Below are 17,784 nucleotides of genomic sequence, written 5' to 3'. Positions count from 1 at the left end.
CAAGTCTCAGAACAACTCCATATAACCCTCAAGATTCCACACTGAATTGTGTTTACAGATATTATGCTGAATTTTCAAAAGACTAACTTTGACAGTGATTTATTAAGTGAAGGTATATGCTATTAAAAAAACAAAGGAAACTGCAGCTCATGCACACACACCCACACCCACACATACAAACCTAAAAGAATGAAAAAAGGATACCAAAATTGTTCTGACCTAGTTACATCCCAGTTAACAGACTATGCTTTACTAAAACCCCTCTTCTTACTGTGAACACAAAATGCCAGCTGTGAAAGAAAGTGATACTGCTGGGTTTGCACACTTTAGTTACCATAGAAACAGTAGAAATGGCAGGAGTTAAATGTCTCATATTCAAGTTATCAGCAATAAAATTGGACAGACAAATCAAGGCTGCAGGGTTTGTTTTAGTTAAATTGTATTTTAAAGGCAAAAGTCAGGGAATTAATGTGATAAACAGTATGGTTACTCAGAAATTATTCTTGAAATATCTGTATTTTAGCAGAATTCAGTTAATTCTTGAATGTACATTCATGATGTTTTGCATGTATTCTAGATTTGCTTTTTCCTTTTATAGAATCAATTTTTTTCACAGGGTTAAATTTATTTCAGTTAATTGGCACATCATAAATAGAACAGCCTAAAGATATACAATTATCCTACTACATTTGCTTTACACTTCCTACACCAGGACATTTGGAACAAAAATATGAAACCCACAAGATGACTCTCATCAGCACTAGTAAAGAAAACAGAAAAACAAACACAACTGTCTACAATCCTGAATAATAGGAAAAAACCAATCAGATATCAACTGGACTAGTTTCTGAACAATGAACAGTGCTAGCCTAATATTAATGGCTACAACTATTCTTTTCTTTAAATACAGAAGTGGCATGACTCTCGTCACATTTGATACAGAAGTACATTCCCAGGAGAAAATTTTCAGTTTATGTTCCTTTCTTTACACTGTTCTGCATTGTTCACCTTGAACAAATAAGATTCTGTATTGTAACAAACAGGACAAAGAACTAAGAGTGAGAGACATGCTTTTTTTCTTAAGTACAATAGTCATTTGCTAGTAGCATCAATCTATCATAAATTTACCCCTTAAAATAACTTCATTGATAGTAAAGGATTGAAAAATATAGAGAATCTGATTATTGTGACTGCAACCTCCTAAAGGGCAGGGAAGATATTTCTATCACCACTTTATGTATCTGCTGAAATCCAGGCATACAGCGTTTAATAAATATTTGTTGAATGGGTTCGCAGAGCGAGTTGAAGGTGAATGCCAGAGGACTTGGATCTCAGCTAAAGGACAGCATTCCAGTTACTGAACTTTCAGCAAGTGGACCTTTTCAAAGTCATGAACTTCTTCGAAAAGGTTTTTCTTGTGTGAAAAATGAACTTTTGCCCAGTCATCCTCTTGAATTATCAGAAAAAAATTTCCAGCTCAACCAAGATAAAATGAGCTTTTCCACACTGAGAAACATCCAGGGTCTATTTGCTCCACTAAAACTACAAATGGAATTCAAGGCAGTGCAGCAGGTTCAGCATCTTCCATTTCTTCCAAGCTCAAACCTTTCACTGGATATCTTGAGGGGTAATGATGAGACTATTGGATTTGAAGATATTCTTAATGACCCGTCACAAAGTGAACTAATGGGAGAACCACATTTGATGGTTGAATATAAGCTCGGTTTACTGTAATGCAGTGTGCTGTTCATGGAAATAGAGGGGCTGCATCTTTATAGTCATTTTTTACTATAATTCAATGTGCACAACATTAAAAGTACTGACACATGAGAATTTTTGCCTAAATAGTATCTGTGATCATTTGAAATTATTTGGGTCTTTGGTTTATGTGATAACTGAAAGCACTAAAGGGAGATGGTTTTAAAACTTCTAATTTATATTAAAACAATAGCCTTCTATGTCTTTAAAAAAAATGTTGCTAATTAATATCGTAAAACTATCCACAGGTTCCAATTCAGCCTATTTTCTAGTTATTCCATAAATTTACTTTTGAATAACCATTATCAGTATTTGAGTCTGCAAACTTCATAGTAGCATCTTTCAGAATAAACATTTGTTCAGTGGCAGCATTTCAAAGTAAGTACAAAATAAGAGTATTATATTTTACCTTCTTTCAGTATAGTCCATTAATACTCATAAGAATAACACTTGCTTTATTGATGCTACTTTAGAATTATAACTATATTCTTTGATTCTTTCAGGTTGAAAAGTGTAAGTTCAGAGGTTTTGATTTTGGTCTTGTCTTTAAAGTGAAAAATTAAATAAAACAATCAGCAGATGTCAATTAAAAAAAAAAATTTGTTGAATGAATGAACAATTAAATGAATGAATGAAAATTGCCAATGGTCAGTATTCATCGTCCTTTGGTAGGCAAGTTCTCAATTTTGAAAGAAATTGTAAGAAACCAGAGTAAGCACTTACCATGAAATATGCCAAGCTCACTTCTGAATATAGATTTTTTAAAGTCCTAATTTTAATTCAGTCCAGGGTTTCAACAATCACTGATATGCCAATGACTCCAAAATCTATACCTCTAGGTCTCTAAAACTTCTATATATCTAGAGATATGTCAACTGTATGCTGGCTATCTCCACAATCATCTCAAATTCAACTTGTTCAAACTGAATCTTCACTGCCTCTCTTTCTGATAGTATTCCCTTCTCAGTCACTGAATCAACAAAAGCAGAAGTCCGAACACCTGTCCTTTATTCCTAAAATCTAACCAGTCCTCAGGCCTGATTATCTTACCTCCTAAAGATTTATCTATCTCCCCCCCTCTCTATCTTGATTACCTCTGACCTGATTCAGGCCTTCATCATTTCTCAACCAGCTCATTGTAACAGCCTGAGAAAGCTGCTATCCCTGCACCCTCAAACCAATTCTCCACATCCCTGTCTCAGTAGTGTTTCTTAAGCAAAAACCTGACCAGCTCAGCTCTGACTGACCACAGGAAAAACCCATGCTTCTGAACGTGACAATTAAGATCCACTGTAATCTGGTCCCTACTTCTTTCTTCTTCCTCTTCTTTCACTACTTTTTTGCTTTGTCCCAGTAATATCAAAGTGCTCACAGTTTCTTACCCCATTCCCTTATTCATGCTGTCCCCTCTGCCTGGAATGCTCTCCCCACCCACGTCCCCCAAGTCATTCTTATAACTTTCTCCTCATCCTTTCAGATTCAGCTCAGTGTGAGTCCTCTAAGAGAGCCCCATCCCAACTGGTCAGGTATGCTTCTGCGCTCTCAGTACCTTATGCATAGCTAATCCCTGAATATACTTTACAATTTCTCTTTTAAACCTTACTATTTTATGATTATCAATTTATGTGTATCTTCCCCACCACGCATTCATGAGGAAAGGGGCTGTATTTTATCTATCCTTGTATTTCCAGTGCCCAGCATACTGTCTGGAACACCTTAGAAGGACGAAATATGTTTATAAAGCAAACATTCTAAGTCCAAAAACCAGTACTTCCCCCACAGAAATCCAGAAAAATGGACATTAGGTTCCACAGTTCTATTAGTGTCATACTTTAGGTGTATTGTGGGTTAAATAGGCCTTTGTATTCAGAGAACCTAACCACTATTTAAAGTGCTCTTTCTCAGTGAAAATTCCTTCCCAGTTAGAAATTATGTATCAATAACTAGATGTAGGCTGTCTTAAAATGAGCAGTCTATAATATTAAATGCTGTGATTAATTTCATTTTACCTTAAAATGGTCTAGAGGTATCTGTAACGGGTACCTATGTTAATTAAACCTCGGTATTCATGGTAAACAGCTGCCAACCCAGCACTGCACAACAGTTAACAATGCACTTCTTTGTCTTTGCCTTTTAGGAGTGGTTACAGGCCTGAACAGCAGAGATAAGGTTTTCTTTTCTCTAACAAGAACCAATAAAAAGCAGCCTTTATAAAAAGCTTTATGCAAGACAAACACATGTATCTAGAAGGCAATATACCTAACAAACTTCAAGGTCACCAACAGTATAATCAAGATATATTCCACATTGACAGCAAGGCCAGGAAACAAGGCTACAAAGACATTCAGATGCTATCCTGTTCATTAACTAGTACAATCCATCTGCAGAGAAGCAACACTGGTAGAAAGTAGTTTTCCATTTACATTTGTGACAGTCACATTCAAATCAAACAATTCATTCTTATTATCATGAGAAATTAAGACTGTCAGAGGTAGAAGTTATCAAACTGAGCCCTCTCATTTTACTCATGAAGAAACACAAAAAACCTATAACCTCAACTAAGTCCACTGTCCACAGTGGCAGACCCAGGCTTAGAACCTAAGTCTCTCAGAGATGCACTCCAGGCCAGAGTTATGAGAACAAAAGCACACTTGGCAAATAAACAATACTTAATTGACTTAGAGTCCTCACCAATAGAAGACTTCTACCCAGATGTGTGCTTAGTTGAAAATACGATCACACAAAATAACCATCATAAACAATCTACCAGTGAAACGAATCATCAGTGCTTAAATGCAAGATCCCCTCTTGATGAAGATACCACCATTCTCAGTAAGGGATCTTGAATCATCCTACAGTGCTGGTCAAATAGAATGCCTGTGGTAGCATACACATTTGTCCTAATTCATCAATTTGTAATTAAAATGGGTACACTTTATTGTATATAAATTCTACTTCAATAAAATTAATTTAATAAAACAGTATGCCTGAATTGATTCTTCAGTTTTAAACATAGGCCTCAAAGTACTGGGGCTCCTTCTGTAGGCCTTGGCTCCTAACCAGTTTCTGCCATTGCTGTCACTGTGGAATATATCTTGACTCTATACCCTTTTAGGGACTATGAAGTTAACTTGGCAAATAGCCTTCTAGAAATGTGTTTGTCAGTACAGGCTAATAAAACTATACTGAAGTCAGGATCATCAAAAGAGCCCTGTCGCTGAGCTGAACCTTCAGAGGCCTCATAAGCCACTGTGAGTCAAACCACGTCCCCTTTGAAGCTGGCCCTCTTAGAAGTGTGATTCTTAGTGTGTATCACCTGCCTGTCAAACAGATGGCAGAGCACTATGCTCTAACTCAAACCGACAGATGTGCAGGACTCTGCTGCAAGCTCCAGTTACTGGGCTATGGGTATGGATGATGGAAAAACTGACATGCCAGAAAGAATCACAGCCCCGTATCCAGAAAACACCTCAATAATACCTTCTTACATTTGTAAGATGTGTGTCACAGTATCCAGAGCATTGTAAGAAACATTACCATACCTATCTTTACAAGGCCTTGTATAGAAGCAGTAGAAGCATCTGTACACAGATGACATGACTACCATCAAAGGCCTTCACGCTGCCATCATGAGCAGCTGAGCCACAGACTGTGGAGGACCAGCTCTAAGGAACTAGTTAGGAACCAAAGGTCACCAGCAAAAGCCCTAGTGTGATTCTTCAGCATGACAAGATCTGTAATTGTCCAAAATCACCTAAAATTGAAGGTTAGAAGATAACCAGGCCATATTTAACTTTTTTCATTGTCAGCTCTGCATTCTGAAAGAAATTAGGGTGACTAAATCATATTAAAATAAATGCTGCTTTCTGTCACAATTCGTCAAGTAAAACGTTAATAAATCAAATGAAAAATAATAGTCATTTGATTAGCATGGAATTGTTAGAATGAAAAGTTAAGTGAAACACTAACTTTGATCTCATTTAAGCCAGTTTTTTTAAACTTTTTTAAATATAAAATATTTAGCAATATTTAAATATAAACCAGATGAAACATGGCCTACTTTTTTTTTTAAAACACCAAGAAGCATGTTTCACATATTTATAGTAGGGCTCTACTCTGTAAAGCAGAAGTGGCTAGGAGGAGTATCAGGCTAAAGGAATTCTGGGGAAGCAAGTGGTTAAAAGAAAGGGCATCGCTGCACTGCTGATGATACTCAGAAGAATGGACAGAAGCTTCTACAGAAAGGAAATCAGGAGGAATTCAGGAACTCTGGAGCTAAGACAATGGAATCAACAACAATATAAAGCACCTATCATTATTGCCATTTTACAAATGAGTAAACTGAGGCTTAAGTAGCAAGATTAACTATCTTGGAAATAATTTTTTTTTTATTTATTATTTTTGGCTGTGTTGGGTTTTTGTTGCTGCACGTGGGCTTTCTCTAGTTGCGGCGAGCAGGGGCTACGCTTCGTTGCAGTACGTGGGCTTCTCATTGCAGTGGCTTCTCTTGTTGCGGAGCACAGGCTCTAGGTGCGTGGGCTTCAGTAGCTGTGGCCCGTGGGCTCAGTAGTTGTAGCTCGCAGGCTCTAGAGTGCAGGCTCAGTAGTTGTGGTGCACGGTCTTAGTTGCTCCGTGGCATGTGGGATCTTCCCGGACCAGGGCTCGAACCTGTGTCCCCTGCATTGGCAGGCAGATTCTTAACCACTGCACCACCAGAGAAGTCCAGAAATAATTTTTTTTTTAATCTAGGATCTCAAAGCTCCCATATCATAAGAACTAAGCAAGGCTAAAACTCTAAAACATTATTAAAATGCTTGCAAAATGCTGCCATGATGGCTACAGTAAGATTTTAAGGGTTTCTTTGAAGTATAAACATTTGCCTTATCAGGCCCTGTTTAGCATAGACAAAATTAAAGACTTGATGCATCTCCTTGTCACACAAGTTATGAAGAGAAGCTGTGAGGCAAAGAGAGATTTCTAGACAATTCTCCAACAACCAAGCATTTATTTTAATCAAACTTTCACAAAGAACAGCACAGCACTTTTTTTCCAGCTGAGTAGAAAACAGAGGGCCATCTTTGATTTCATATATTGGATTTTCATACAGTGCTGTTCCTAAAAAGTCTTCAAATGCTCTTTTTGGCTAAAGGACTATATTTCATGCTGTCCTTTCACTGCTTGTCAGCTAGCTGTTACAACTAAGCAGCATTACCAACCTTGGAAAACAAAGGTTTTGCTATCATTTAAATTTTCCTTTGCATTTTTACTTTTGCTTTACACAAATGTGTGAAAAATAAAAATAAAAATAAAAAAGTACTAATATTAGTGATAAGCATATGCCTCAGACTGCATAACAAAGAAAGAACCTCTAGGTATGTTCAAAGTGAAAAATCCTGGATCTCAATTGAACACATCCTCCAGATTTAAGTGGATTAAACTTGTGGTTCAATGCAGGGTGGGAAAGGAGGGAGGGAAGAGAAGAGGAGGGGAAAAGTAAGGAACATATACCAAATTCTGGGAATAAATCACTGAAGAATGTAAAAGGGAAGGAATAATTGGTACATTATAATGTTTTTTCACTCTCTAGAACTATCCCGAAACTCTTACTACACAAGCAACTTTTATACATGGAAAAAATTATATATGAAAGGAGGGGACTTCCTGCATTTTCTTTACTATATTATAACTAAATAAAAAGGACAATAACAGGATCCAAACATCATTTAAAAGCCTCTCAGACTCTATGGTAGGCAGCTTCAGACACGGTTTCCAATCATCCCCACCCCCAGTGTACACACTGTTAGGTAACTACTCCTCTTGAGTGTAGGCTATACCTAGTGACTTCTAATGAACAGAATACAGCAAAAGTAATGAGGCGTCACTTCCATGATTAACTTACAGAAGACTGTGACTTCCATCTTGCTAACACACACATTCTCTCTCTCTCGCCCTCATGTTTGCCACTCTGGTAAAGAAAACTGCCATGTTTTGAGATGCTCTATGGAGAGGTCAACGTAACAAGGAACCAAGGAGACCTCCACCCATCAGCCTGTGAGGAAATGAATCCTGCAAATAACCACGTGAGTAAACTAGAAGTGGACTCTTCCCAATCAAGACTTAAGTTGACCGCAACCTTTTAGAGACTCTGAAACAGAGAATCCAGGTAAGCCACACCTAGATTCCTGACCCATAGAATCTGTGAGATGATAAATGTTGTTTAAAGATACTTGGGACTTGCTGATTAAAGAAAATGAAGCAACAGACATTCTAGCTACAGAGAAATGTATAATAAATGACTCTGGGTGATTTTGGCATATTAACTGGCAAAACTACATAGTTTTGGTTTGGTGATTTTTTTTTTCTTCCTTATGACACACCGTTTGTTCAGGCAGAATTTTTACTGGATTTTCAACAGCGCTGTAGGTTGTTTATGACATGTTGGCTATGTATATTTTACATGTCCATTAATAACAAATTGCCCCCACATGTAGTATCTTTATTTTTTTAATTAATTAATTGTTTATTTTTGGCTGCGTCGGGTCTTTGTTGCTATGCACGGGCTTTCTCTAGTTGAGGTGAGCGGGGGCTACTCTTTGTTGCAGTGGGCAGGCTTCTCATTGTGGTGGATTCTCTTGTTGCAGAGCACGGGCTCTAGGCATGCGGGCTTCAGTAGTTGTGGAACGCGGGCTCAGTAGTTGTGGCTTGCAGGCTCTAGAGCGCAGGCTCAGTAGTTGTGGCGCACGGGCTTAGTTGCTCCGCAGCATGTGGGCTCTTCCCGGACCAGGAGTCTAACCTGTGTCCCCAGCATTGGCAGGCGGATTCTTAACCACTGCACCACCAGAGAAGCCCAAGAAGCTCATAATTTTGAAAAAGAGATAAACTATATCTTGGCATTCTTCCAACCTACCAGAATAGTAATCCCATAAAAATGAGTCATCTTGTATTTCATCTTCTTACTCTTAGCTATATCCTGCTGTAAAATTAAAATACATCTTTCCTCCCTTGGTGTTTACAAGCTCCAAATATTTATAAACTTATGTCTCTACTGTCTCTCTGCTAAGAGGAATATATTTAGCTCCTTTTCTCCTTTCCTTTTAAAGCAATTCCTCAATATAAGTCATCTTTTTGGTGACTTTATTTAAATTCTCTATTTCTGTATTAAATTCTAGGATCCAAATGACATAATTAAAATACTGTTCTAGATATGAAATCAATCACAATGGAAAACACCAACCTCACTGATGATGTAATGCTTCTTTGTGTGAAATCCCAAACACTGATTTTTATTTACTTTTTAAATTTGTTAGGTTATACTATTACTGCAAATTTATATTTACTCTAACACCTTTAATTGTATGGATTTTCTAGGTTTCTCACACCAAATGAAAATTTAGAGATGGTATGCACTCTGAAACAGTTGTGACTAACAAATAGCGTAAAGCCAGATTCCCTATCATAATAAGAAATGAAGCATTTAAAAACCCTACTCATTGACTAAAACTGCAACTCTACTCTTCAGCTCACATACAAAATAATAATTTTTCAAATGTCTCCAACATATCCCTTTTAACCATATTCATACTTGATATACTCTATCTTTCTGTATCTACCACAGAATGTATCTATAAAGTAAATATACAGTTTAAATCTTCTACTCCTGAAAATACTTCGGCAAAACCATGACAATATGACAATATGGCCCAGATAGCAGGCCTCATGATCAGCAAAAGAATTGAGTAGGCTATCACAGACTATATTTCTACTGGTTTAAAGTTTCAAATCTTATTAGAGTTACTTACTTAAGCAGTAGAGGCACTAGGGGAATGTATAGGTAAAATACAAACAAGTGTTATACTAGGTCAGAACCACCTTCAGAACACATCTTCAATATTGTGTCCATGCTAATACAGATGGCCAATAGGCACATGAAAAGAGGCTCCACCTTCCCTGGTGGTACAGTGGTTAAGAATCTACCAATGCAGGGGACACGGGTTCAAGCCCTGGTCCGGGAAGATCCCACGTGCTGCGGAGCAACTAAACCCGTGCTCCACAACCACTGAGCCTGCACTCTGGAGCCCGCACACCACAACTACTGAAGCCTGCGCGCCTAGAGCCCGTGCTCCGCAACAAGAGAAGCCACCACAATGAGAAGCCCACGCACCGCAACGAAAAGTAGCCCCCGCTCGCCACAACTAGAGAAAGCCCACATGCAGCAACGAAGACCCAACACAGCCAAAAATTAATTAATTAATTAATTTTTTAAAAAAGAGGCTCCACATCACAAATTATTAGAGAAATGCAAATCAAAACTACAATGAGGTACCACCTCACACCAGTCAGAATGGCCATCATTAAAAAGTCTACAACTAACAAATGCTGGAGAGGGTGTGGAGGAAAGGGAACCCTCTTATACTGTTGGTGGGAATGTAAGTTGGTGCAGCTACGATGGAAAACAGCATGGAGGTTCCTTAAAAAATTAATAATAAAGTTACCATATGATCCAGCAATCCCACTCCTGGGAACATATCCAGACAAAACCATAATTCAAAAAGATACATTCACCCTTATGTTCATAGCAGCACTATTCACAACAGCCAAGACGTGGAAACAACCTAAATGTCCATCAACAGATGAATGGATAAAGATGTGGTACATATATACAATAGAATACTACTCAGCCATAAAAAAGAATGAAATAATGCCATTTGCAGCAACATAGATGCAACTAGAGATTATCACACCAAGTGAAGCAAGTCAGAAAGAGAAAGACAAATACCATACGATATCACTTATATGTGGAATCTAAAGTATGACACAAATGAACCTATCTATGAAACAGAAACAGAATCACGGACATAGACAACAGACTGGTGGTTGCCGAAGGGGAGGGGGTTGGGGGAGGGATGGAGTGGGAGGCTGGGGTTAGCAGATGTGAGCTATTATATATAGAATGGATAAATAACAAGGTCCTACTGTATAGCACAGAGAACTATATTCAATATCCTATGAGAAACCATAACGGAAAAGAATATTTTTAAAAAGAATGTATGTGTGTGTGTGTGTGTGTGTGTGTGTGTGTGTGTGTGTGTATAAATAAATATAAATATAACTGAATCACTTTGCTGTACAGCAGAAATTAACACAACATTGTAAATCAACTATACTTCAATTAAAAACATACATATTGTGTCCATGCTACGGATGAAGTAATAATAATCAATGGTGGCTTCTTTAATGGGGAAAAATAATTTCATTTGGGAAAAAAAACTTCATTCTGTTGCTCACAAACTTTTAGCACTTAAAAACAAACAAACTCCCTAGCCTGATATTTAGGGCCTTCCTCAATCAGGCTCCAACCCATATCTTCCTAGTCTTACTTCATACTACCCTAATTCAGCTTATCCATTTTTGAGCCAGACAGAACTACACACTCTTTCTGGGATAATTCAAGTGCTTTCTCACCTCAGAAATGTTACATCCAACACTCCATTAGGTTACCCTCATCTCTCAAATCTCTATTTAAATTCTACTCATCCTTCAAAGTCCAGCTCAAATGGCACCTCTCTGAAGCTTGTCCTTATTCCCCCACTCAGAACCTCTTCTAACCCTGAACAGCATTTAGTCTGTACTTCTCACATTGCCATGTTCACATTCTCTCTCGTCTATCGTATAGTAAAATTGTTTGTGTACATGTCATTATTTCTTCTCTCAGACTAAACTCCTGAGAAGGTCTTGATACAGTCATGTTTGTACTGTCCTCACCCTTTCATGCTTTACACGTACAAGGAAATAATAAAAATTTATTTGGGAAGTGTGCTGAATACATATGTTACCTGATCCAAAAACATTCCGTAGTAATTAATATTCTCACTGATATTCATTCACTAAGGAAATATTTACTCAGTACCTATTGTGTACCGGAGCAGTAGTGTACCAAAATGGGTCATAGACCCCACTCTCTCAATAAGTTTATGGTCTAGAACATCTTCTAGACATCTATATAAATTACTATAGTACTAATAGGCAAATGCCAGAAGAGAAGTAAAGATGAAGTACAACAGCAACCAACAAGGAGGAGAGATTATTTCTAAGTAATGATGGATATGAGGATAAGTTTTAACATTTGTGCAGGTCCTGAAAGACAGGTAATATTTGAATATGTAGAGACGGGGTAAGGAGTTTTAACAGGAGAAATAAAGGCCACTGAGGCAGGAACTCTCAGGAGGATCCAGGGAACAATCAATAGTTAAACAGTACAGTGTAAGTAAAAGATTACAGGGATATAGAAGAAAATTTTTAAAGGCAGTTGGAGCTATACCTGAGAAGACCTCAAAAGCCAAAAAAGGAACTATAGCTTTAGTCTGTAAGCAATGAGGAACTGTTTCAAAGTTCTTAAGCAGGGGCTGAGTAATTATTCAGAAGATCTAAAGTGGACTGAAAGGGAAAGAGATTGTTGATAAGGAGACAAGTTAAGAGGCTAGCACCATACTACAAGAAAAAGATAATAAAGGCCTGAACCTAGGAATGAGGCACTAGGAATGGAAACAGATGAATGGAAGAGATATTTCAGAGATGAAACTGACAGGACTAGGCAAGTTCTGGATGTGGAGTACAAGGGTCTGCAAGTGGTAAAAGAAGTTTCTAGGCTAGGAGGTGGGTGCTGCCATAACCAAAATAGAGGACACTAAAGCAGCAGCAAGTTTGGATGGGAGAAAACTGAGTCCTGCTTATATTAGGTTTTAGTACCACTGGATATTCAGGCAGTGACATCACAAATAAAATGTGTTAATCTATGCTATTTAGAACAAAATATACAATTTTGTGACAAAAAGAGAAGAGTTGAGATCAGTTAATCTTCAGTAAAGGATTCTGATCAATGATTCAAACATGAATATGACCTCAAAAATATAACTCACATAGGCTATGTTATATACAGCAAATTAAAATCTAAAACCATTTATGAAGGAAGGTTTGACCTAGACAACTTCATGTACCCAAGAATCATTTTAATACATGCTAATTCATGGGTAATAGTAACGTGGATAAGTGGAAGGCTTTGAGAACCTTAGTTTAAAATTATGAGGTGAAATGCTTCTATTGAAATGGTAAATGCATCTTTGTGGTCCCTGTCATTTGGCCCCAATATAACTTCAATGCCACATCAAGAGATGCTCAAGCCAGAAGACTAGGCCTGACTGACAAGGTAGCAAGGGGTACTATCTAGATCCCCTTATGTATTCATTCCTTTCTATAATAAATACTTCTCCTCAATTAAAAAACTTGAGTTGACCTCGATCTATCCCTACTATATCCCTAGAATCTGTAAAAGCCTAAGCAAAATAAAACTTGCAACTATAATCTCAGTGGTATTACAGCTATTAAGTACCCATATTTCTTAAGAACAAAAAATCTCATCAACATAAACTAAAATGATAACAGTGAAAAGATGAATAAAATAATTTGACATTAATAAATGTTTGCTATATGTGTACTGAGTAAAAAAGTAAAAGCAAACATCAAACATTTGAATTATGGATAATATGCCTAATAAGTATTGATATATTTCCCCTGTTAGATTTACTTATTTACTTATTGTTAATACTAATAACATTCTATTTACTGGATGCAGTGTCATTATTTCAGTTTAGCTTTGAAAACAATGTGAACTCAGTCTTTAATTATTAAAGTTTTTACTAATGGTGAGCAAAATTATGAAAAACAAAATGGATCAAAAGGTACTTGTTTCACATATGGCCATCCCATTAAGATTATGCTCATCGTAAATCAACTATACTCCAGTAAAAATTAAAAAAAAAAAAAGATTATGCCAATCATTTGTTGAAAATCACAATGACATTTTATAGCTGTGTGTAAATGTAAGGGAAGAACATACACCAAAAGTTAATAATGGTAATCTTTTGATCATAGGCTTATGGCGATTTTTATTTCCTTCTTTTTTGCTTATGTGCATTTTCAAATTTTTCTATAATTCATGTTCATTGTAACTGTACCAAGAATAAAAGATAGTTCTGAAAAGAGAAAGACACATATTGAGAGATTTAAAAGAAACATACTTACCAGATCTCTGTGAAGCACCCAATTTGCATGGAGGTAATGGATACCGTCAAGAATCTGATAAAGTAATGATTTAACCATAGATCTTGGCAACTGCATGGGCTTTTTATTTGCTTTTGATGCACGATGAAACTTAATAATATGCTAAAAATTAAAATATATATATTATAATAACATAGTCTTTGTGTCAATAAAACACAATCAAGGCTGCAATAAATTCTCTACATTTTAAGATTACTTATTAAAGGCCAATAATGACACAAAGAAAAATAATTTGAATAATAAGATCAAACCAAAACAGAATCTATATTGAGGGTAAATATGACAGTATTAATGTGGTTATAATGACTAGATTTACTGAAACCATTAAGATTTTCATTAAATAAAACCAAGAAGTAAAAAGGGTTGGTATTTAAAAACCTGCCTAAAAAATAGTATTGGTTGTATTCTCTACTGACAGAAAGAGTAAACAAAAGGAAAAAAACCCTGTAAATCTTTCTTATTCTATAAAAAGTTAGTGCATTTGGGTAACATCACTGGCTATATGTATTATTAGAATTATTGGAAAGTTCACCTTCTTTGGCACATAATGAAATTAGGATATATTCTTAGTAGTCAATATTAAATAGCAAATCACTACTAGAAAGGAGCAGGGAGAAAAAAAAGGAGAATTCAATCCCATTGAAATAAATACAACCAGATCATCATATTCAAATTTTTATGTACACGTTACATTGTGGGTTATAAAAACTTTGTAATGAAGGGGAAGAAATTCTACCTGCGCCCACCCCTCACATCCACCTCCATCTCCACTCCACCCTTGTCCAAAACATGCCAAAATGGGTACTAAATATCCGCGGCAGAGGAGATTCTTGTCAATATCTGCTATAAGAGCATAAACTGAAATCTCCTTCAAGACCTATGAGTTTGCTAAAGTTATTCCTAAAAAGATTTACAATTTTTATAGATGACAAACCACACTATATTGAATCAAAATTTAATTATACAAAATTTGAACTTACTGCCAAATTGGAATTTTTTTACTTTTGGCAACTCCTGGGATAAAATGTTTAAATGCCCTGATTCCTAACTTTAAACATTTGGAATTTAAAATTTTGGCTTCTTTTATATATTGATAAAAACAACCCTAATATTTGCAAAACCGTAGGTATTCTTCTATTTGGTGGAGTCCACTTTAAATGGCAAAATGCTGCAAGAGATTGACCTTAATTTAGAGAGAGAAACTATTCACAAGTACATAACTGGTTAAATTTGAACTACTGTGTGGACCACAAAAGAAAGCAATTTTCACTACACATATTAGTAAACTGCCATTAATTACTTGCATAAAATTACAATTTCCCACTCAGTAAGATTTTTTGAAGTGAAATTTCTGAATGTTACAAATACTATCTTCTCAGTAAAATAGGATGTTAATGTTTATTGCTCTAATTCTTTTAAATCAAAATTTACACTTAGTATATTTATTTTGAACTATGGTCAACAGAGCAAGTTTTCCTTTCTGTGCATTAGCAGTATGCAGCACATACATTTGTTTCTTCATACCTATATAAAATTACCCTAAAAATAAAGTGAGCTTAGACTTACCCATAAATCATGCTCGGCATAATCAAACAGCAGCCACACCTTCCTGTCACTGTGAGAAAGGAACACCTTCTGCAGGGCGATCACATTAGGGTGCTTCAATTCTCGCAAAAGCTGAATGCAAGAGGAAGAGAGGGGTCACTATCCTGTTAGCAAGGGGAGGGGGGGATGATGCACTTCCCATAACTTCAAAATGAAATTTTTGAAAATTTAGACAATCCAGATAAGCAACATTAAACACACACACACACACACACACACACACACGTGCACACCCAAATACCACTACTCAGAGATAAGCTTTGTTAACATCTTGATGCATTTCTTTCCAATCCTTTTTCTATGTGTATGTGTGTGTTTTTAAAATGGGATCATTTTACATGGTAAAATGTAAAATAGTAAAAGCAAAAGTAATATCATATTGCTAAATAATTAAATATATTTTGACATGCGCGTATTTTTTTTTTTAAACTAGAGGAAAAACTTCTTGGGAAGCAGAAATACTGTTTGTATCCACTCCAGCACAGTATGTGCTCAATAAATATTTCACAAAAGAAGGAAAGATATTTAACAATCCCTAACTTATCCATGCCTAGAGCATGAGATTGAGGTTTTTTAGAAGAGTAATGAGCATAAGGGAATGACTCTCAAACCCACTGATAAAAGTTGGTGTGGAGAAGAGGTCCTGTAAATAGGGAAAAGAATAGGCCTACACAAAGCAGAAAGCTTCAAGCTGCACTCTGATACTAAGAAGGAAAGATAGACCAGATCAGCACGTGAAAACTTAGTACTTGGCACATAACAGGCAGTTGCCTGATAAAATACTTAGCAACAATAACATTAGCTGCTCAAGGTGAAAGCCTTATAAATATGCCTGCCTCACGCTGTCCTTAACCAGGGTTCAGACTTAATAGGTAGAAACATACTCAGTTTGATAAATATTTCAAATGCCTTTTAAATGTAAAGCTCTGTGGAAGATACAAAAAGGGAGAGTATATAAATTGATTTTCTCACACTTAATCCTCCTAACAACACTATGATGCACACAGAAGCTGAGGTTCAGTGTAATAAAAATAACTTGAGCAAAGTTCAACATTAGAAAGAGAAGAGGTTTGGATTTAAATAGATCTGCCTGACTCCAAAGTCCATGTTTTTTCCAATTCAGCTAAAGTCCTTGTCTTCGATTCCTACAATGTGGTAGGGAACACAGACATACAAATAGATCAACAAGGCAGAGAGAAATAAATCACTTAGCCATCCTAATAACTTTAAATGAGTAGCGCATACCTGAATGCTTGTGCTGGAATCATGTCAAAGTCATCTGAACTCCACCTCTGGAACTTTTATAGGCCACTTCCCAGTTGTGTATTTCTTCACTACTTTCAATGACAGATTTCTCAATTCTCTCATTTTGCCTCTGTCACTCAGCTCTTTCTCTTCACCTACACCTTGACAACCTTGCTGGAAAGTGATCTACCAGCTATAACTTGGGCATGATTCCCAGATGGGACTCCCTGGGTTCTCCCTCCAAACCCTATGCCCTGGAACACAGCTAAGAAATAAAGGTAGGATGGGCTGAGCTGACCCTAGCAGGCCTTTACTTCTCACAGCCTGCCTCAGGATTCTACCTGTATTTCCTGTTGGATGTAGGTGGGAAAGGAGGAGCTGGAAGAAAAATGACCAGGGAAGATACAACGGTCCTACTCCCTTGCTGAGGGGTAGGGTTGGGGGGGTGCAGAATTAGGTGGGTGCTCAGCTATCAGCTACTGTCTCTGCTCCCATGGCCTAAGAAATCTTAAGCAGTCCTGCTTCTGGCTTCAGATGCAAATGTTACACATCATATGTTCCTAATTAATGATGGAATCAGAGAAAGCGGCATTTTGGAGGAATGCAGAGCTATATTCAGACAGTTTCCTGCTTATTGAACGCTTTAGGCTCCTAGACTCAGTCAAATAATGTGTTTAATGATGATCCCACTTGCCATGGTCAACCTTGCTATTGATGAACTTAGAGAGTTTGATTTTATCAAGTGTCTACCCAGAATATATGTTCTCTTTCCTGCTTGCAGGGGAAGGAAAGGTGAAACTCACTTCTGCATCTAAACCAGGCTCTTGAAACACCAAACACTGGCACAGACCCCTGAACCCTGGACCCCACTTGTCTGGGAGAGGGCACGTCACATGTAGCAATATTTAATCAATACCTCTAAAAAATTAGGTTTTTTGTGACTACGAATTACTGATCCCTCTACAATGAATCTACCTTAAGTCCTATGTTTGAACATTATTTTGAATAGGTTATACATCTACATAGTTCAAAAATCAAAAGTACATAAAAGGAGATACA

At 36.8% G+C, this 17,784-nt stretch overlaps 2 protein-coding genes across 2 annotated transcripts in view; one reads left to right on the top strand and one right to left on the bottom strand.

Annotated features, from left to right (window-relative positions):
- The window catches only part of CDK19 (cyclin dependent kinase 19), a 180,103-nt gene that overhangs the window by 31,071 nt on the left and 131,248 nt on the right, over nt 1-17,784 (bottom strand). The window contains exons 3-4 of the mRNA XM_061206930.1: nt 15,442-15,552; nt 13,837-13,977 (exon numbers count right to left, since the gene is read on the bottom strand). Of these exons, the coding sequence (XP_061062913.1) occupies nt 13,837-13,977; nt 15,442-15,552 (252 nt within the window). The remainder of the gene's footprint in view (nt 1-13,836; nt 13,978-15,441; nt 15,553-17,784) is intronic.
- LOC133102487 (proteasome maturation protein-like) lies at nt 1,285-1,767 on the top strand. The gene has a single exon (XM_061207475.1). It carries the CDS (start codon nt 1,285-1,287, stop codon nt 1,732-1,734), a length of 450 nt encoding a protein of 149 aa, XP_061063458.1. The 3' UTR covers nt 1,735-1,767.

Source organism: Eubalaena glacialis, chromosome 12 (genome assembly GCF_028564815.1).
Source record: "Eubalaena glacialis isolate mEubGla1 chromosome 12, mEubGla1.1.hap2.+ XY, whole genome shotgun sequence".
Classification (NCBI taxonomy): Eukaryota; Metazoa; Chordata; class Mammalia; order Artiodactyla; family Balaenidae; genus Eubalaena; species Eubalaena glacialis.
The sequence above is the reverse complement of the archived record's forward strand: the minus strand, read 5'-3'. Positions and strand labels throughout refer to the sequence as shown.

What these genes read in the sequence shown, in the direction of transcription:
- LOC133102487 (XM_061207475.1), top strand. Translation starts at nt 1,285, where the DNA reads ATGGGTTCGCAGAGCGAGTTGAAGGTGAATGCCAGAGGACTTGGATCT.